We start from the raw sequence: 18,780 nt of genomic DNA, 5'->3' as shown, positions 1-18,780 counted from the left end.
GAAGGCCCAAACCTGAACTTGCTCCTGAGGAGCTGATGGCCTCTGCTAGGCTGTAAGAGGGAGTGACACAGAGGGGTTAAAGGAGTTGAGATGAGAGAGAGATGAAGGTAAGAGCTGGAGAGGTCAGGACTGGAAAGGTAAGCTTGTCTTAAAACACACAAAATTTTCTGAGGTGAAAAGAATTGGAAGAACATTCCAAATGGAAGGGAACAGTATAAGCAAAGGCAAAGGTTTGAAGGGGCTGTTCAGGCTTCCCAAATCAAGCTTGTCTGTTACAAGTTTGGATGAAGATGTGTACATAGGGGCAGCAAGGCACGGGGAGGTTGGTAGCTGGTTGGTTAGAGCCAGATCATGGAATTTTTTTCTTTGGCTGCGTTGGGTCTTCGTTGCTGTGCACGGGCTTCTCATTGCGGTGGCTTCTCTTGTTGCGGAGCACGGGCTCTAGGTGCGTGGGCTTCAGTAGTTGCAGCACGTGGGCTCAGTAGTTGTGGCTCACGGGCTAAGTTGCTCCACGGCATTTGGGATCTTCCCGGACCAGGGATCGAACCTGTGTCCCCCGCATTGGCAGCCAGATTCTTAACCACTGCGCCACCAGGGAAGTCCCAGAGATCATGGAATTTTAACGCCAGAGAAGAGGTTGGTTGTAATCTTGTGGGCGGTGAAAGTTGGTGTAGGCTTGGGCACTTGTCCTGTGCTTACATTACTTGGCAAGATCAGACATGGCCTTGGGTCTCTATGTTCTGAGGGAAGGATGAAGGGAGGCCAGGGGCCTGATGATAGCCTGTCTTCCTCCACTAGATTGTAAGCTCCAAGAGGACAAGGGTTTCTGTTCACCTGTTCATTGAGGTATCTCTGACACTTAGAACCATGGCTAGCACATAGAAAGTAAGATAAATATTTGTTTGGAGCATGCTGTAATCCTAGGGCGGCCACCAAAGATCCAGGCCTAACTTATCTCACATGGCTATCAGAGCCCTCAAGTCTGACCACGGGGGTCAGCCCAAGAGTGTGGTTTCACCAAGGAGCAGAGGACAAGGTGCCCTGTGGCAGGGAGGGGTGGTGGTAAAGTCTATGGCTGGCTGGTCCCACTTCTGAGCCACATTGTCTTCTTTTTTGGGAACCCTAGAACTGCCTGATAAAGAGGGATGAGAATGGTTACTCTGCAGTGGTAGGTGACTTTGGCCTGGCTGAGAAGATCCCTGATGTCAGGTGGGTAGCCTTAATGGGTGCTGGGGTCACAGAAGGGACTGAGGCAAAGGGAAGACTCCAGCTTCCTCCTCAGCGGCCAGGACTTGGTCACAGCCCAACCTCAGCTCCCTAAATTCAGTCAATTCTAGTGTGTGCCCATCCTTGGGGGAGAGGAATTCCCAGTGGTCAGATATCTCATTGCACCTGCCAGCAGCAAGCTCATTTTCCATGTAATCTCACCCCACAGCATGGGGAGTGAGAAGCTGGCTGTGGTGGGCTCACCCTTCTGGATGGCACCCGAGGTTCTCCGAGATGAGCCCTACAATGAAAAGGTGAGTCTGGGGACCCCAAGGTCTGGTTCTCTGTAGAATCCATTCTTAGCAGAAAGTGTCCTGAGTCACACTTCATGTATGGGGTGAGGATCTACATCCTTCGTGCCAGAAACGGGGCTGGTACCTGTCAGCTGCCTAGTGAATGAATTGAATGAAATATGGACAATAGGGCCCAGGCCTGGGCTAGTGGACATGAGGGGCAGAAACCCCACCTCTCACCCCATTGAGAGGGAAACTGAGATCTCACTTCCCACCAGGCGGACGTGTTCTCTTATGGTATCATCCTCTGTGAGATCATCGCCCGCATACAGGCTGATCCAGACTATCTTCCCCGAACAGAGGTGAGCTGCAGGATGGGGATCAGTGCCACTGGGATGGGGCTGCTTTTGAGGCCATGGAATTGTTTTTTTCTTGGGTGGAGCTGCTGGAACTTAGTCTGTGGTTACTTCTCTGGGGCAGTTCCCAGACTCTCCTGAGCAGGCCAGGATGGGTGGAGGGATTAATGGCCTGGCTACCAATGTCCCCTGGTCCTTCCCCACCATACCCATCCACAGAATTTCGGGCTGGACTATGACGCTTTCCAGCACATGGTGGGAGACTGTCCCCCAGACTTTCTGCAGCTCACCTTCAACTGTTGTAATGTGAGTATCTTTTTCCTCCTGGCTTTGGTTGGGGCTGGCTGAACCCTGTTCACCTGGTTGGGACTTTAGGGAGAGGCTGCTAATTAGCCTCACAGGGACCTGTTTTTCACTGATGAGTGACAGTGCCCACATTCCCTCCTTTAGTCCTGCCAGACTCTGGTCCAGAGCCTTGGACCAAGGAAAGGAGAATTGCTTTGTATTATCCTGTCCTCAGCTTGTAGTGTAGACCTACCATCCCTTGCCTTAGATATTGATGGAGCTCCAGTCCGGTTTTAGTTGGACTGTGTGTCCAGCTGGTCCAAGACCCGTGAGAAAAGCTCTTGTTAGCCTTTATTTTATATAGCTCTGGGGTTGGACCTACCTGTTATGACTAAGGGGGTAGCTGGGCCTTGTCCAGGTAGCTTCCAGAAACATGTTAGCTGCAGAACTCAACAAAGAATAGAACCAACCAATGTGAACATACACTTTTGGAGGGTTCTCTGCCAAACAAGGGGATAAGACATATACAGAAAGGCTGCTGAGATAGGGGAGGGTATTAGACAATAGCATCTTCCCTGACCTTAATTTTGGGACTCACTCTTGTGGTCTGGGGCCTTCAGAAAAGATCTCTTAGATGCACATCTGAATCTTAAAAGATGCCAGACTGACTCAAATGCCATCCTTGGGATGGAAGATGGGAGGGCAGGGCTAATGGCTGGTGTGGATGACTACAGATGGACCCCAAACTGCGCCCATCCTTTGTGGAGATTGGGAAGATCTTGGAGGAAATTCTGAGCCGCCTACAGGAGGAGGAGCTGGAGAGGGACAGGAAGCTGCAGTCCACAGCCAAAGGTAAGAGATTAAACCAGAGTGTCCAACCTGACCCCAAGGGAGGATATTAGGATGGTGGGGGGAGGGGGATTTCCCTCTAGGGCTGTGATTACAGGATCCCATGTCCAGAAGAAAGGCAAAGGAGCAGGGGATGACTGAAAAAGTCCTGGAGCTGTGGGCTGGCATATTGCCTCCCTTCTGAGTCTGTTTTCTCATTGGTGCAATGGGGACAACAGAACCTACTTTGCTTTCCTGAGTGGTGACACTTTGTGGTATGAAGTGCTGCTTCTATTTTTTATGACTAGTGAGAGTAACCCTGACTTGACTCACTATTCTTCAGGACTCTTGGAGAAAGGACCTGGGGTGAAGCGACTGAGCTTACTGGATGACAAGATCCCTCCCAAGTCCCCACGCCCAAGACGTACTATCTGGCTGTCTCGAAGCCAGTCGGACATCTTCTCCAGTAAGCCCCCACGTACAGTGAATGTCTTGGATCCCTACTACCAGCCACAACGAGGTGATGCTGCCCGAGCCCCCAAAATCAACCCTTTCAGTGCTCGCCAGGACCTCAAAGGTGGCAAGGTCAAGTTCTTTGACCTGCCGAGCAAGTCTGTCATCTCCCTGGTATTTGACCTGGATGCACCAGGGCCTGGAACTATGCCCATGGCTGATTGGCAGGAGCCCCTCGCCCCACCTCTTCGCCGGTGGCGTTCTTTGCCTAGTTCACCAGAGTTCTTGGATCAAGAGGCTTGTCCGTTTATGGGCCGAGAAGAATCACTATCTGATGGGCCCCTACCACGCCTCAGTAGTCACAAGTATAGAGTAAGGGAGATCCCACCATTCCGAGCATCTGCCCTACCAGCTGCTCCAGCCCACGAAGCCATGGACTGCTCCAGTCCCCAGGAAGAAAACGGTTTTGGGCCCAGGTCTCAGGGGGCCAGTCCATGCCTTGCAGGTGCCCCTGAGGAGATGGAGGTAGAAGAAAGGCCAAGAGACTTGGCTCCAGTCCCCTCTTCTGTCTCAGGCATAGGCCTGAAAACCCAGGGAGAGCAGGATGGGTAAGGGGCGTTAATCCCCACCTCACCTTGGGGATGGACCTTCAGCTGAAGCCACAGGGCCCCCTTGCTGCAGAGCCTTGACTCTTCCCTGGGGCCCACAGAGCAGGCAGGCTAAGCCAAGCCAGGCTCAGCTTTGGGGTTCCCAGTGCCCAGTGGCTGTGTATGAGGTGAGGCAGCAGTGAGACGCCTTCCTAGTTAGGGCAAACAGCTAATACCAAGCCTCTGAAACCCAGCAAGGAGCTCTGGCCCCCACCCAGACTTCCCCAGACGGGACCAGAGGACTCCTAGTTCTAGTGTGCACTGGCAGGCAGCTATTACCCCAGGTTCTTCTCCTATCCCAGGTCTGTCTCCTTTCCTTTCCTGGGGCATATAAGCTAAAATGGATGGAACCTGGAGCTGACCAGGAGACCATAAAGGGCATGGCTATTTCTCAGACCTGAAGACTGGGGTGCTTCTTGCCAGAATGTTTAAGACACTTGAATAATTGCTGTTTGCACTTACTGCACGGTCAGACCACGTCACTACATTTCTATGCAAGGGGAGGGCAAGGCAGAGTGGTGGTCATGGCTCTCAGCTAACCTATTCAAAGATCTTTTCCAGTTGATTAATCTATTTTCATATTTATGAAGGAGTCTTAATGTTCTGCCCTATAAAACTTTCAACTTTGTGTTGGGAGTAGGGCTGGTTTTGTAGGCCCTAGGGCCTGCTCTATGTATTTGTCAACACGTGATACACCCAGTTGGTTAAATGGTTTATACGTGGACTGATTTCTTCCCTTTCTGCTACAGCTGGAGCTATGGGAAGACTCTGTCCTTATAGAGCCGCAATAAGAAATAACCAAAGATGAAGCTGGTCAAATATTTTCATATCTTGTTTCTGTTGATTTTTGTTTTTTAAACTTTCCCAGGACACTTTGAGATTTAAAAATGAATAAAGTCTGTGTTACAGGTGCTGGTCAGCCTTCTTACTTGTATCCTTGTTCCTCATTCTCTGGGGTAAAGGCAAAGGTCCAGGAGTGATGCAGCAGTATCTCTGCCAGGACCCTGTCCCCGCCCCCTAGTAGTTGGGAGTAGGACACTCACCGGCTAGAGGGATCCAGACCCCTCTGTTCCACCCTCAGCTTCTCTTCCTGGGTCCTGAGTGCTGGGTAGAAGTTGGGTCAGCTGCTGCCCCAAGCCAGCTTCATCTTCTGGTTGTGGGCTTTGGAAGAACGGGAGAACTGGCTCTTAGCCACTGTGAGGGGGACAGCTTTGCCACTCAGGTATACCTTGTTGTGGCATTCAGGTAGCCATGGTTCAGAGTTACAGGGCTGGGGTCCTTGGCCCACTCCCACGTAGGCCATCACGTAACCTGTCATAAAGGCGTCGAAACCAGCCCGATGCAATCCATCCCCAGGCACTGGGTTAGGATTGACTTGACTCTCTGGAGCTTCCGAGCTGGCCATGTCAGCTGGGTCAGGCCTTGCTGCTCTCTGCTCCATCTCCAAGTCATTTTTGTGACCTTGCTCAGAGCCAGGTTGGTTCCCAGTCTCATCCTCAGCCGCCTCCTGCTCAGTTTCCTCAGGCTTGAGGCCAACCCTACAGACCTGCTTGGTGGGAGGACCATCCTCAGTTTCCCCAGAAGTCTGTTTCTCAGGCAGGCCCAACAAAGACCTCCGCCGTTTCTCCCTACGTCGTCGCCGTCGCCTCTTGTCCTCCACCACAGCTTCATCAGTGTCAATGATAAGGTCAATATCATGGGACCGAGGACACTGTGGTCCCAGGGGGCACCAGCCATAGGCCTAGAGGTAGGAAAAAAGCTTAGAGAGGGGTTCCAGGCATCAAACGTCCCTCCCCCAGGAAATGGGCAGGTGCTCTCACCGAGAAGTTGTCACAGATGCTGGTGGAATGAATACGGTAGGTTGCAGGGGGCATGCAGCAGCGGTAGTCAATATGGGCCCTCATGCTAGAAGGATAGCTGCAGAACTCCAGGGTGAGGTGTGGGCTGCCAGCTGCCCGCTGCTTCCCATTTTCCCGTTCACTGTAACATCGCAAGAGGGTATTGGCCCACTAGCATATAAGCTCCATGAGAGTAGAGGTTTCTGTCTGTTTTGTTCACTGCTGAACCCTCAGCACCTAAAACAGTGCCTGGCACATGACAGGTGCTCACTAAATATCTTAAGTGAATGAAATAGTCAGGCTTATACCAGGCCCCACCCCATTCTCTCAACCAGTTCCTCACCATTTCCGGAAGGCATATTCTAGGTAGGAGGCCACGAAGCGGGCGTGAAACTCAGCAGCATATTTGGTGTCATAAATGCCAGCTGGGAACATTTCACATAGGTCAGCAGTAAAGGTTCCCAAGCTCTCAGGCAGGTGTGCATAGAAGTTCTGGTACAGGAACACCAAGTCTATAAGACCGTTGTGTAGTACCAGGGGCCGGCGGGCCCGGATTAGCTCCAGGAACAGTGTCCTCACTGATTGGCTCTGGCTCTCATCACCCTGGGTGGAAAGAAAGGGGTCATCAGGAAGGACAGAGTCCCCTGGGGAGGGAGCCTTGCAGGACACTTACCCCAGGCTCCCTCACTTGGAAAGCTCTCCCTTGCTTTCACCTAATTCAATGCTGTTCACCAGTGTAACAGTCTTGTTTCCCCAGCTCTGTCACTAATGATTCCCCATACTCCCTAAGAAGCAGATCCTCCCCATGCACCCAGCCTAGAGTAGTAAGAAATGAAGTCACAGAAAGGGCAGTCTCTAGGCTGGAGGCCTACCTTGTCATTGCCCTTGTGGTAGGGGATACCCTGGGCGTACTGCCGGTTGAAGTTGAAGCCATGCTGTACCAGGAACTGCACAGACTTTGGTTCTATGACATACTCTTCCATGCACAGCAGGGTCAGATTGAACACCTGGGCCAGGTATGAGTGTTCACCCTGGGAGAGGAAGAGATTCTGCTACATCCAGCCTTGGGAGGAAAAAACCTCATAGCTGATGTTCCCCAGGATCTCAACCCTCCTCCCCCCAGCCACAGACCCGGGATGCAGGTGAGATCAGCCCATACCTTGTCTGGCTGCTGCTTGAAGCAGGCGAGGCCCAGGGAGAGGATAGAACGGGTCCTGGCAGCATGACACACGGCCTTGTAACGTTCCTCGATGCACCTTGGGTTGGGTTTGGGGGTGGCTGTGGCTGGGAGTTAGCTTCATGAAAGACCCAAACCACCCAGGACTGTGACCTCCACTACAGGGTTGAGGTCTGCCCCTCCTGCCAAGGCTAGGACTAAAGAGATCAGGGCTTATACTTACTGGTTCAGCAAACTCTTCCTGTCCCCAAGCCCACTCAGTTCCTATGGGGCAGTAAAGGGAGAGTTGTGTTAGGTCCACAGTACCAGCCCTTTCACAACCACCTGCTCTCCCAACTCCCAATCTCACCGTGTCCACAGCCACAAAGCTAGCCGTCTTTATGGCCAGCAGGAGGGATGGCCACATCTCCTTGAAGTTGTCACTTTGCACATCCACCACGGGAACCTGGACTACTAGCTCCTCTCCAGATTTTGTGCTTTGGCTGGCACCACCTGGGGATAAGGAGGGTGATGGATGTTAATGCTCAAGCAAGGGCCGAAGAGAAAAGATACCAAGCTAGGCCATGGTTGGGGGCAGGGGCAGTTTCCCTCAAGGTAAGAAATGGCAGCTTTCTCCTCAAGCGTATCACATATGCTCTATACACAGGCCTTGGAGTGAACAGTGTCCTGAATTTGGGGAGAGAAAGCCTGGGTCTTCCAGTGGCTTATGTGAGACTGGGAAAATTTCTTCCCCCTCAGCATCAAAACCTGTAAAAGAGGAAGGTAGGACTAGATGATCTGTGAGGTTCCTTTTCCTCACATCCTGCAGGAAATATTTTGCAAGGCTTGAGGACTTCGGCCCCTTTAATATCCCAAAGGCTCTATACTACCGTTCATGGCCACAAGCGGCGGCAGTAGCCAGTATGCCCCAGAGCCTGATAAATAACGCGCCAATCCGTCCCACTTCCTGTGGACCACAACTCCCAACCTCCCCAACTTAACAGAGCCATGAGCTTCAGACTACATCTCCCGACATGCCCCCACATGCCCTGCACCCAAGACTCCAGGCTTTTGCTGGCGGAACCGCAGTGCTCACCGGGACTTGTAGTCTCCTCGTGACTGGTTCAGAAAGAAGGCGCCAGTCCTCTGAACCTTGAGATCGGTTTCTTAGAACTACGAGCCCGAGACCCTCCCCTGCCCCGGAGCGCACAGGCTTTTAAAGCGGCCCCTGGGAAGCCACTCACCGTCAGAGACGGCTGGAGCTGAGACTGCGCCATCGTCACCGTCGGCGGCCATGACACCAAGGTCCCTCGCTTGTATAGTCAGTGCGCCCGCGGGACTTCCTCTTCGTCTCCTCACTCCGCTCCCGCAGTGGGGACGGGGCGGGGCTTCGCCCCCGGAGTCGCCGTCTGGTCGGACTTCCGTTCAGACCTCCCGGGTCTGGCGCGGTGGAGCCAGCCTGGCGCGCGCTAGGAGCCTATTGGCTGGCGTGGGCCGGTTCACCGCCCGGATTGGCCGGAGCCACGCCCCTTGGAGTTCGTCAGGGAGCTGGGCGCTGGAGATCGTGCAGGAGGTAATTTTTTCTCTGCGTACAACGCAATGGGAACGTGGGCCTTCGCGTTACCCTGTCTTCATCGATTCGGCCCCGGGGTGGGGATCCCCAGAGGATGTGGCGCTGCCTGAGCTAAGCTTAAAGCACGCGTAGGAGTTATACAAAGACCGGGGAGTGTAGGGGAAAGAAGGATATTTGGGAAGGGGCAAGCTGCCAGGGAGGGTGGAGAGCTCACGGCGTTCCAGGAAGTGAAAGAAGCCGGGGCGGAGATAGGAGATGAGGCTGCGGAGGTTGAGAGCGACCGGCTAGCAGGAACACTTTTTAAACAATCCGTGCGCGTGATAATAAGGATTTGAATTAAACCTCCGGCAGGGACAGATTGTAAGTAATCAGGAGATATAGTTGACCTTGAGGGGTTTGGGACATGATTCCTGCTACCGTGAGTGTTGTCCCTACCGTAGACTAGCCCTTCCCCAAGGGCTCTGCTTCCCACCAAGGACTCTCAACCCTTTATCTCTTTGATTATTTGCTGTTTCCAGTCCATCTTCAACCTTTCTCTCGAGTCTTTTCATTATTCTGAATTGTTTGGATTTTTCCCATTCTGGAAAAAGGGGAACCTCCTTTTACTATACCCCATCCCAAATTAGTTTAACAAGTATTATATACAATTTGCCTGGCACCGTGCTCGGCTCTGTGACACAACAGCCAACAAAAGATAGCCAGTCCTTGCTTTCATGGAGTTTTACAGTTAAGTGGGGGAAGCAGACACTGATCAAAGAATCACAAATAAATATGGAATTAAAATTGGTATAAGAGCAACAGTGGGGAAGTACACAAGAGGGTAAGAATGGGGGGGATCTGATTTGGACATTTAAGTCAAGACCTGAAAAATGAGTAACTGTTAGGTAAAACATAGACGAGCTCTCCAAGCAGAGGAAATGGATTGGGTGAGGCCTCAAGGAGGACAGACACTTGGGGATTTTGAACCAACTATTTCAGGACAGCATGGCTGTTGCGTAGTGAGCGAGGGGGCTGGGGCTTGTTGGAGCCTACAAAGCTCTTATTAAGAGGATTGGCTTCTAAGAGCAATGGGTGTGACAGCCAAAGCCCTCCCCAGTGGCCTACAAGGTACTTTGTAGTCCTAGGCTCTCCACTTTCTTTACTTCTCTGACCTCATCAACTCCTCACCCCTTCCTCATTCCATTCTAACCATGCTCGCTTCCTCGTTGTTCTACAAACACCTGGCAACCTCCTTAGGGCCTTTGCACTAGCTTCTTAAGATTCCTTTCCCACAGGTATCCATTCACATGGCTAACTCCTTCAACTGCTTTAAGTCATTGGTCAAATATCACTTTAATAAGGCCCACCTTGACCACCTTCTTTAAAATTGCAGCACTCCCACACCCCTACCCACTCATCCCCTTCACTGCTCTACTTTTCCTCTTTATGCGAGTGTTTATCACCTAACATCCTATATAATTTACTGATTGTATGCATTATTTATTTCCCATTAGAGCATAAGCTCTGGGACTTCCCTGGTGATCCAGTGGTTAAGACTCCATGCTCCCAATGCAGGGGACATGGGTTCAATCCCCGGTCGGGGACCTAAGATTCTGCATGCCACACAGTGTGGCCAAAAAATAAAATAAACCATCTATAGACTTCAAATAATAAAATTAAAAAATAATAGTATAAGCTCCAGGAACCTTCGATGTTTTATTTACTGAAGTATTCCAAGGACCTAAAACTGCTCCATAAATATTTGTTTAATGAGTTAATGGGGAGCTATTGAAGGTTTTAAGTAAAAAAGTGACATGATCATGTCTTAAAAGATTGCTTTAGTCTTTAGAGAACGGATTGTAGAATGAATGATGGAAGTCAGCGAGTTTGGTTAAGGAAGTTTGGCTAGGAAGTGGAGGGGGTGGGTCTTGTGGAAGGGGTTGGAGGAGGAGGGAACATTCCTCCATATAATGGGATAAAGGACAAGGAAAGTGCAGATGGAGGTATGTTTGTACATTCATTCATTCTTTTCTCAGAAGGAGGAAGCAATCTCTTTTGATGAAAATGAAGTGTGAATTAAAAAGTTTGAGGAGAGAGTTTGAACCAGAGGCTCAGCAGGGACTGCAGTATAGCCAGGTGCAAGCTCTGCAGGCAGACCTTCGGAGTTTGAATCGAAAAGTTGCTTAATCACAAGCCTGTTTCCTTATAAATGGAGGTAATCCTAGAACATAGCTCATGGAGTTGTCAGGAGATTGAGAAATCTGGTAAAGCACTTAGCATAGGGTCTGACATATAACACTCACTAACTGTTAGCTACTTTTAGGTATTAGATTAAAGGCAGCCAGAACAGTAAGGAAAGAGTGAAGATCAACCAGATGTGTTTTCTCATTCATTACTAATGGATAGGCGGCTATGATCTACTAAATCAGGAGATTAGGAATAAAAATAGCTCATCTCAGTGCCCGCCCCGCCTCCCCGCCCCCCCCCAGTTTGCCATCTTCTCTCAGGCAAATCTTTCCCCTCTCTGATCCTTGGTTTCTCCCTTTTTTTTTTTCCCCCCTTTGCGTTTTATGTTTTAAATCATAATCACAGAAGTTTCTCCTTTCCATAGAATGAGGGTTTGGACTAGATGATTACTAAAGGCTGTTTCAGTGTAAATGTGCTACATCTCTAAGCAGATAAACCTCCTACCTACACCTGTACTCCCAGGGATACACAGGTGCTCCCGCACAGGAGGCTTTGGTCCTTGACTCAGCCCAGCCCTGGCCTCTTATTTTGTTTATGTCTCCAAGACTATACTAACGCTGGTCCCTCTGAGGCCACTTGCAGAACCTCAGCCCTACTGGTCATACCTCAGTGCCACAGCCAGCCAAGAGCAAACCCATGAGCATCTGGGGAGTGCTTGGAGAAAAGCTAGACACTTTTTATGAATGGTGTGGGGAGGGAGGTAGCTTTACCCTCTTCGGGGCCCTAAGATTCAGCCTCATGGTGACTGACTACTTTGGCTGGGCCTTTCCATTCTAGTCAATCATGAGGAAGCCACGAGCAGCTGTGGGAAGTCGAAGTCGTTGCAGGAAGCAGGCATCCAGCCAGGAGGGAAGGGAGAAACGTGCCCTCAGCAGCAGGCAGGCCAAGCCGTCTGCACCTGACGGTGAGGAGCTTGGTCTTAGAGACTCAGGGGCTGGTTTAATTGGCCATGAAAGGGGGCAGATTCAGGCTGGGAAGGGAGCATGGTATGTATCAAGGCATTAAAGAACTAATTAAGGTTCTAATTCTGACTTTCCTCTGTGGCTTTGGGATAATTGCTCTGAATAGCTGCTTTCTTACCAGTGACATGGCGTAGTAGTCTGTGCATTTCCTTCCTCACTTGGCTCTCCAGGGAACAAATGAGTTTATCAGCCTGTCAGTGTTTTGTAAATGGGAAGGCCCTGCACAGGTATATATTATGCTTGGCTGAAACTTGGATTTTCATTATGACCCAGAGACAAAGGAGCCAGGGGTATCACCCTGGGAAATGAAGGCCAGAAACTTGGCTAAGGCTACCCAGGGCTAGAGACTCCAGGTCCCAAGCTCAAGCAAGGGCTTGGGGGTGGGGGAAGCTTTAAGTGGAACAGACTGAAACCAGGCCACAGTGCCCCAGATTGCTGGTGCACAGCCTGTGCAAGGACGATCCCTGAGTTTTCTGAGGCTCCAGCAGGCCTGGCCAGGCAGCAGGAGGAGGTGAGATTGCAGGCCGCTGTCTCCCCATACCATCTATTCAGAGACACAGCTGAGGTCACAGTCTTTCGGAAGAGCCTGCTGAGCTGGTATGACCGAGAGAAGCGGGACCTACCCTGGAGAAGGCAGGTAGGTGGGTGAGGGACGGGGACGGTGGAGTGGGGGAGGCTGCTGCCCAGCCCCCTCCACACTAACTGCCCATCTGGGATTTCATTGGCAGGTGGAGGGTGAGGTGGACCTGGACAGGCGGGCATACGCTGGTGAGTACATCTGAGAGCAGGGCTGCTTTGCCTGGACGCTCTCAGGTCTGGGTCTGTGGGCTAGGAGCAGGGCTGGTTAGCAGTGTCCTCATACCAACCCCTCTTCCCCAGTGTGGGTCTCAGAGGTCATGCTGCAGCAGACCCAGGTTGCCACGGTGATCGACTATTATACCCGATGGATGCAGGTGACTTCAGGGAATGAAGGGGAGGGCCATGGTCCAGACCCCAGATGACTCCTTTGGGGTGGGAATAAAGAAGACTTCTTCCACCTCCTTCACCTTTGGCCTCATTTCTTTTTGCCTGCCTTCGGGCTGTAGAAGTGGCCAACGCTGCAGGACCTGGCCAGTGCTTCCCTGGAGGTGAGAGCCACCCTAGGGTCGGGGAATGGGGACTACTGAGGACCGACCTCTGATCCCTCTGACCTCTGACCCCACCCACAGGAGGTAAACCAGCTCTGGGCTGGCCTGGGCTATTACTCTCGAGGCCGGCGGCTACAGGAAGGAGCCCGGAAGGTAAGAGGGTGGCGGGGGGCGTGGGAGCCCCAGGGCCTCAGGTATCTTATAACCTTAAGCCTTACCATCCCAATCAGGTGGTAGAGGAGCTAGGGGGCCACATGCCACGTACAGCAGAGACCCTGCAGTGTCTCCTGCCTGGTGTGGGGCGGTACACAGCCAGAGCCATTGCTTCCATTGCCTTTGGCCAGGTGAGCCCATAGCCCACCCCCATATTGTGCGTGCCCACCTTCCTTCCTCCCAGACCAGGCTGACTCCTGGACTTCTTTGTGCCAGGCAACCGGTGTGGTGGATGGGAATGTAGTACGGGTGCTATGCCGTGTCCGAGCCATTGGTGCTGATCCCCGCAGCACCCTTGTTTCCCAGCAGCTCTGGTAGGATATTGGAGCAATGGGGGAGATTGGGAGAGTTGTCTCCAAAGGATCTTTGGCTCACAGCAACGTTCCCTTCTTGTAGGAGCCTAGCCCAGCAGCTGGTGGAGCCAGCCCGGCCAGGGGACTTTAATCAAGCAGCCATGGAGCTGGGGGCCACAGTGTGCACCCCGCAGCGCCCGCTCTGCAGCCAGTGCCCTGTGCAGAGCCTGTGCCGGGCACGCCAGAGGGTGAGCCATCTGGGGAAGGGGCAATCAGGGGTCCTAGGGAGTGACCCCTGCCCCGTGACATCCTGCCCTGTCTCTGCCTCTCAGGTGGAGCGGGAGCAGCTCTCAGCCTCACGGAGCCCGCCAGGCAGTCGTGACGTGGAGGAGTGTGGTGAGTGCCAGCCCTAGCCCTTCCCTGCACTGTCGAGGAGCTGCCTGTGGCCGCCTCATTCCAGTTCATTCTACAGTCTGAGTAAGATTCTACAGAGCTGGGCCAAGGCCTGCTCTCTGGGCTTGGCACCTAAGCCCACCTGGCCTGAGTGGGGCTCTTGGATCTCTGTTCCCAGCTCCCAGCACTGGACAGTGCCAGCTGTGTGCGCCTCCCACAGAGCCCTGGGACCAGACCCTGGGAGTGGCCAACTTTCCCAGAAAGGTCAGCCGCAGGCCCCCCAGGGAGGAGTGCTCGGCCACCTGTGTCCTGGAGCAGCCCAGGGCCCTTGGTGGTGCCCAAATTCTGCTGGTGCAGAGGCCCAACTCAGGTACCTTGATCCTGGGAGTGCAGGGAGGTGGCATGAGCAACAAGGAAGAAATAGAGGCATCAGTAGCTAAGGCCTAACCGATACCTGGCTGCCCTCCCTCTCAGGTCTGCTGGCAGGACTGTGGGAGTTCCCATCTGTGACCGCAGAGCCCTCAGGGCAGCACCAGCGCAAGGCCCTGCTGCGGGAACTGCAGAGTTGGGTTGGGCCCCTCCCGGCCACCCGCCTTCGGCACCTGGGACAGGTGAGTGAGCAGAGGAGGGGCCAGGAATGATGGCTTCTGTGGCCACATCCACAGGTCTGTTTCAGCTTCTTGGCGCTCCCCCCAGGTGGTCCACACCTTCTCTCACATCAAGCTGACATATCAAGTATACGGTCTGGCCCTGGAAGAACAGACCCAGGTGACCATCGTACCACCTGGAGCTCGCTGGCTGACCCGGGAGGAGTTTCACACCGCTGCTGTCTCCACCGCCATGAAAAAGGCACTACCTTTGTTGTCTTCGTTGTACTTTTTGTGTTTCCTACATGTTCTAAGTGAACCTGTTACTACGTAAGCAAACAAAAAAGCATATTTTAAACAAAGGTGCTGGGGTATGAAGTTGAAGGCTCTTTGGGGTCAGATGCCAGCCCTGCACTTTCCTCCTCTCTTCTTGTCTAGGTGTTCCGTGTGTACGAGGGCCAACAGCCAGGGACCTGCAAGGTGAGTGTCTTGGCCCTCACCCAGTCATCTCTCTCCAGCACCAAATCCACAGGTTTTCAGTGAGGTAGATGATGCACGTTTGGGTGAACAGTCTCCATGACGGACTTCACTGGGGCGAGAGAAATCGTTCTTGACCAGACTTTACAGTCTGGGTCCAGGGTAGAGAGGGGACAAGAGCAAATGATGGAGACAGTAGTGTCACAGGTGTGTGAAATGTTTGTACAAGATTTTGTGGGCTATGAAGTTGGGAGCTATCATTTTTATCTAGGAGGCAAGAATCAGGAATGGCTGCTTGGAAGGAGTGGCTGGTAACCTGGGTCCTGGAAATGAATTATTTTCTCCAGGTTTGGAAGGGGAATCAGCTGTAAAGACGTTCTTCCCAGGCCCAAGAGCAGTGTGAGCAAAGGTGGGGTACAGTACAGTCTGCAGCGCTCAAGGAGCTGTGAGCATTTGGTTTAGTTGGAGCGGTGAGCAGGGCCTGCCCAGGCCAGTCAGGGACGTGAAAGCCAGGCCACTGAAGCATTTTAGGTAGAGAGAGGAGTCATCTTTGCATCTTAGGAAGACTGCCTCAGGCTGCCTTTTTAAATTAATTAATTAATTATTTTTGGCTGCGTTGTGTCTTCGTTGCTGCGTGTGGGCTTTCTCTAGTTGCGGCAAGTGGGGGTTACTCTGTTGCGGTGCGCGGGCTCTAGGGCTCTAGGTGCGTGGGCTTCAGTAGTTGTGGCTCGTGGGCTCTAGAGTGCAGGCTCAGTAGTTGTGGCGCACGGGCTTAGTTGCTCCGCGGCATGTGGGATCTTCCCGGACCAGGGCTCGAACCCATGTCCCCAGCATTGGCAGGCGGATTCTTAACCACTGTGCCACCAGGGAAGTCCTCAGGCTGCCTTTTAGAGAGTTGATCGAAGAGTTAGATACTGGTAACAGGATGGAAGCTTTACCATATAAGGCTAGAATCTGAGCTAGATCAGTCATGTGCGGGGAGGGGTGGAAGGAGAAGATTCTCTGTTGCCCCCTCAGTACCTCCTTCCTTCGGCTTCTGCACAGGGTTCCAAAAGATCCCAGGTGTCCACCCTGTCCGGATGGAAAAAGCCCAGCTCAGGCCAGCAAGTCCTGGATAGTTTCTTTCGGCCCCACATCCCCTGCTGATGCACCCAGCCTCAACAGTGCAATGCCTCTGGAAGCCCCCACCCCCTGAGAATCCTGTTTAATAAAGTGCTGATTTTTGTAGTCATTCTGGAGACTTTCCACCTCCTCCTTAGCCCCCTCACTCCTCACCTCTGAGGGACCCAGAAAGTGGTAAAGTCCTGCTTGGTCCCGACTTGCACTGCTGAGCTCCTAGCCAGCCCTGGGCAGATGGAGGAGGGGAGTGTTCTGTCCTGAGTGATCTGTCCTCCTCCAACCCCAGAAGAGAAGAAGGCAGCTGCAGGGAGCCCCTGCCAGTGGCTGACATCCAGCGCTCTCAGTCCATGTCTCTGGTCAGCTCTGATTGGAGTTGTGTTATCACCCTAGAGCAGGTGGTTGAGCTCAGCTCTGACTCAGCCCCTCCCACCTCAGTGGCTGGTCCCTAGGGAGAGGGGAATCACAGAGGAGGATTTGTTTTGTCTTAGACTCCTACCTCAAATAATAAATCATTTATTTAGGGATACATTACATATGCAGTGAAACAATACAGAAAAGCAGAGGGTTTTTAATCATAATATTGGGGGTGTGGTGGAGAGAAATAGGGTCAGAGAAGGACACGGGGAGGGTTCAAAAATACTGGTTATGTTCTATTTCCTAATTGTGTAATTCCTTTATTCTTTACATTTTGCATATATGTTAGATATAGACAATATGAGAAATGTTTCACAGTTAAAAAAAAAATCCCATCTCTTTGGACCCCTGTGAGATTCAACTTCTGGCACGATGAGATGGAGGCCACAACCGGCCCCTAAAGACAAAACCTTTCACTCCAGGCCTCTGTGGGTGTCTCTCAGTTCCAGCAGGCCCTGTGCTGGACTCCCCAGTGCTCCAGGACAGGCGGCTACACCCAGCTTCAGCCCTTCTCAGGCTTCCTGGACCCTGGCAGCTTGCTCCTGCACGGACTGCCACAGGGCCCGAATGTTGCCCTGGCCAAATCCAGTGGCCCCCTGCCTCTGAATCAGCTCCAGGAAGAAAGTGTCCTCTGCAAAGAGGGACTTGGTGAAGACCTGAAGCAGAAACTTGCCTCTGTCACCATCTAGCAAGACCCCCTGTCGGGCCAGCAGGCTAGGCTCATACCCTGCAGCCAGGATCTGCTTCTCCTTGCCTGGCTGCTGGTAGTAGGCCTCAGGAGGAGTCAGGAGCTGACCCCCGGCCCCTGCCACCCCCTCAGTGGCTTCCATGATATTTGGTGTGTATAGCCCCACGTGCTGCAGTCCAGGTCCCCCGTTCCGGGCCAGGAACTGCTCCACCTGGTCCTGTCTGCTGGTGACCCCCAGCAGGGACTCGGCCAGCACGAGGGTAGGGACAGCACTACCCGTAGGGGCCCGCAGGGCGGTGAGCCTCAGCCCCCCGCACCCGGACTCTGCTGCCACCTCCAGGCCCAGCTCCGGATCCTCACCTGGGCTCAGCGGCAGGTGGTGAAAGCCTAGACAGTCGTGGAACCAGCGCATCAGTTTTGGGGAGCTGCTGGGGGTGCAGGCCAAGGTCAGGTGGTCCACGTGGCTGACCCAGCCCGGGCCAGGTGCGGAGGGCACAGGCCTAAAGCCGGGCAGGAAGGGCCCACAGAAGCCAGTGCGGTCCAGCAGCGTCAGGCTGAGGTTGCCGGCCGGCGAGCTTATCACGGCGTAGGTGGCGGCGCCCTGCTCATCCTGCATGCTGACAGGGGGCACCGGCACGCTGCAGCCGAGCGCCGCCAGCGCCCGGGCAGCGGCGCCCGCGTCGGCCACGTCGAAGCACAGGTTCGTGGCACTGGGCACCGCATGATGCGGGTCCAGGCCGTACAGTGGCTCTGCGGGCCCCGCGCCCTCGTTCACCAAAAAGACCGCGTCGCCGCTCCGCAGAGCCAGCTGCCGCCAGCCGTCTGCTTCCCGCACCGCCAGTGGCTGGAAGCCGAAGAGGCGCTGCAGATCCCGGGCGAGGGGCAGCCCCGCGGGCACGTGGAAGGCGATATGGCACAGACGGCGGGCGGGCGCGGCCATGGCGGTCTGGATGGCGACCCCGGCCTGTCCTTCCCCTGGGGACAATCACTTGTCCGGGACTCGGAGACTCTCAGTCCCTGGCTTGTCGTCAGAAGCCGGTGGAGTCCAATTTTGCCGGCAGACCCCGTTCCTCGATCTTTTTCGGGGAGGAGCCACAGACGGACCACTTGGGGGCTTGCGGTTCCCTCTGCCGAACCACGCCAAACTGGAGCTGCCTGGAGACCACTGAGTCTGAGCTGCGGCTCTAGAGAACCACGCGGAGCCAGTGCAGGGGTGGGGCGAGAGAGGGGGGCGGAGCCAGTGACTGCCACTCTCCACCCTCTCGCTCAGCCTGTGTGGCCGAGAGTACACAGGGGACACGGGACTGACCCTTCCTATGGCCTCTGGCTGGGCCACACACCTTTGGGCACTGACCTTCCCACGGCCTCTGGCTGGGCCACACACCTTTGGGCACTGAGCCTCCCATCCCCGGACCCTGGAGATCACAATAGCTGCCTTCACTAGGTGCCAGGCACTGGGTTCCCACTCATGCCCCAACCTCAGAGCAAAGGGAATCAGCCCTAGTTGGGGGAAGAGTCCGAATTTTCCCTCTACAAGCACGGAATTTCTTAGCAATTTCATGTTTTAGCTTAAAATTTTTGGAGAATTTTGCTTTTAATTGCCTGATGTTCCTTTAAAATTTAAAATAGAATAAAATGCTTTAAAT

The 18,780-nt window shown here is 53.4% G+C and overlaps 4 protein-coding genes across 15 annotated transcripts in view; 2 read left to right on the top strand and 2 right to left on the bottom strand.

Moving 5' to 3' along the window:
- TESK2 (testis associated actin remodelling kinase 2) overlaps positions 1 to 4,969 on the top strand; it is a 134,171-nt gene extending 129,202 nt beyond the window's left edge. For all 4 annotated transcript variants that reach the window (XM_060089714.1, XM_060089713.1, XM_060089715.1 and 1 more), the window contains 6 exons: positions 1,127 to 1,209; positions 1,436 to 1,520; positions 1,778 to 1,861; positions 2,075 to 2,161; positions 2,875 to 2,992; positions 3,312 to 4,969. In XM_060089714.1, the coding sequence (XP_059945697.1) occupies positions 1,127 to 1,209; positions 1,436 to 1,520; positions 1,778 to 1,861; positions 2,075 to 2,161; positions 2,875 to 2,992; positions 3,312 to 4,033 (1,179 nt within the window). In that variant the 3' untranslated portion in view covers positions 4,034 to 4,969. The remainder of the gene's footprint in view (positions 1 to 1,126; positions 1,210 to 1,435; positions 1,521 to 1,777; positions 1,862 to 2,074; positions 2,162 to 2,874; positions 2,993 to 3,311) is intronic.
- TOE1 (target of EGR1, exonuclease) lies at positions 4,867 to 8,478 on the bottom strand. Its single transcript, XM_060089717.1, has 8 exons — positions 8,307 to 8,478; positions 7,433 to 7,575; positions 7,307 to 7,347; positions 7,066 to 7,162; positions 6,779 to 6,937; positions 6,250 to 6,509; positions 5,889 to 6,048; positions 4,867 to 5,809 (listed from the first exon to the last, which is right to left on the bottom strand). The coding sequence occupies exons 1-8, from the start codon at positions 8,356 to 8,358 to the stop codon at positions 5,189 to 5,191; spliced, it is 1,533 nt and encodes a 510-aa protein (XP_059945700.1). The 5' UTR covers positions 8,359 to 8,478; the 3' UTR covers positions 4,867 to 5,188.
- On the top strand, positions 8,201 to 18,732 carry MUTYH (mutY DNA glycosylase). 9 transcript variants are annotated; one of them, XM_060089705.1, is made up of 17 exons: positions 8,202 to 8,635; positions 11,639 to 11,765; positions 12,309 to 12,460; positions 12,552 to 12,591; positions 12,703 to 12,776; positions 12,909 to 12,950; positions 13,032 to 13,103; positions 13,181 to 13,294; positions 13,380 to 13,477; positions 13,560 to 13,704; positions 13,789 to 13,852; positions 14,028 to 14,219; positions 14,324 to 14,460; positions 14,546 to 14,766; positions 14,875 to 14,916; positions 15,261 to 15,322; positions 15,958 to 16,144. In XM_060089705.1, the coding sequence occupies exons 1-17, from the start codon at positions 8,357 to 8,359 to the stop codon at positions 16,029 to 16,031; spliced, it is 1,935 nt and encodes a 644-aa protein (XP_059945688.1). In that variant the 5' UTR covers positions 8,202 to 8,356; the 3' UTR covers positions 16,032 to 16,144. The 9 variants fall into 9 exon arrangements, with proteins under 9 accessions (XP_059945690.1, XP_059945688.1, XP_059945686.1 ...); XM_060089710.1 differs by having other exon boundaries at positions 8,204 to 8,635; positions 14,546 to 14,698; positions 15,958 to 16,044; XM_060089707.1 differs by lacking the exons at positions 15,261 to 15,322; positions 15,958 to 16,144 and adding an exon at positions 16,736 to 18,732 and having other exon boundaries at positions 8,201 to 8,635.
- Positions 16,565 to 18,316, bottom strand: HPDL (4-hydroxyphenylpyruvate dioxygenase like). Its single transcript, XM_060089718.1, has one exon. The coding sequence runs from the start codon at positions 18,072 to 18,074 to the stop codon at positions 16,959 to 16,961; it is 1,116 nt and encodes a 371-aa protein (XP_059945701.1). The 5' UTR covers positions 18,075 to 18,316; the 3' UTR covers positions 16,565 to 16,958.
- Positions 18,733 to 18,780: the final 48 nt, after the last annotated feature.

This window comes from Mesoplodon densirostris, chromosome 2 (assembly GCF_025265405.1).
Source record: "Mesoplodon densirostris isolate mMesDen1 chromosome 2, mMesDen1 primary haplotype, whole genome shotgun sequence".
In the NCBI taxonomy this organism is placed as follows: Eukaryota; Metazoa; Chordata; class Mammalia; order Artiodactyla; family Ziphiidae; genus Mesoplodon; species Mesoplodon densirostris.
This window is presented reverse-complemented; position numbering and strand designations above follow the sequence as displayed.

Excerpts from the sequence above, each read along its gene's own strand:
- MUTYH (XM_060089703.1), top strand. The coding sequence starts at position 8,357 with ATGACACCAAGGTCCCTCGCTTGTATAGTCAGTGCGCCCGCGGGACTT. Across the intron at positions 8,636-11,638 it reads CGCTGGAGATCGTGCAGGAG|TCAATCATGAGGAAGCCACG; the intron begins GTAATTTTTTCT and ends TTTCCATTCTAG. Across the intron at positions 13,705-13,788 it reads TGTGCCGGGCACGCCAGAGG|GTGGAGCGGGAGCAGCTCTC; the intron begins GTGAGCCATCTG and ends TCTGCCTCTCAG.
- HPDL (XM_060089718.1), bottom strand. The coding sequence starts at position 18,074 with ATGGCCGCGCCCGCCCGCCGTCTGTGCCATATCGCCTTCCACGTGCCC.
- TOE1 (XM_060089717.1), bottom strand. The coding sequence starts at position 8,358 with ATGGCCGCCGACGGTGACGATGGCGCAGTCTCAGCTCCAGCCGTCTCT. Across the intron at positions 7,348-7,432 it reads GCTTTGTGGCTGTGGACACG|GAACTGAGTGGGCTTGGGGA; the intron begins GTGAGATTGGGA and ends ACTGCCCCATAG. Across the intron at positions 5,810-5,888 it reads GCATCTGTGACAACTTCTCG|GCCTATGGCTGGTGCCCCCT; the intron begins GTGAGAGCACCT and ends TCCTACCTCTAG.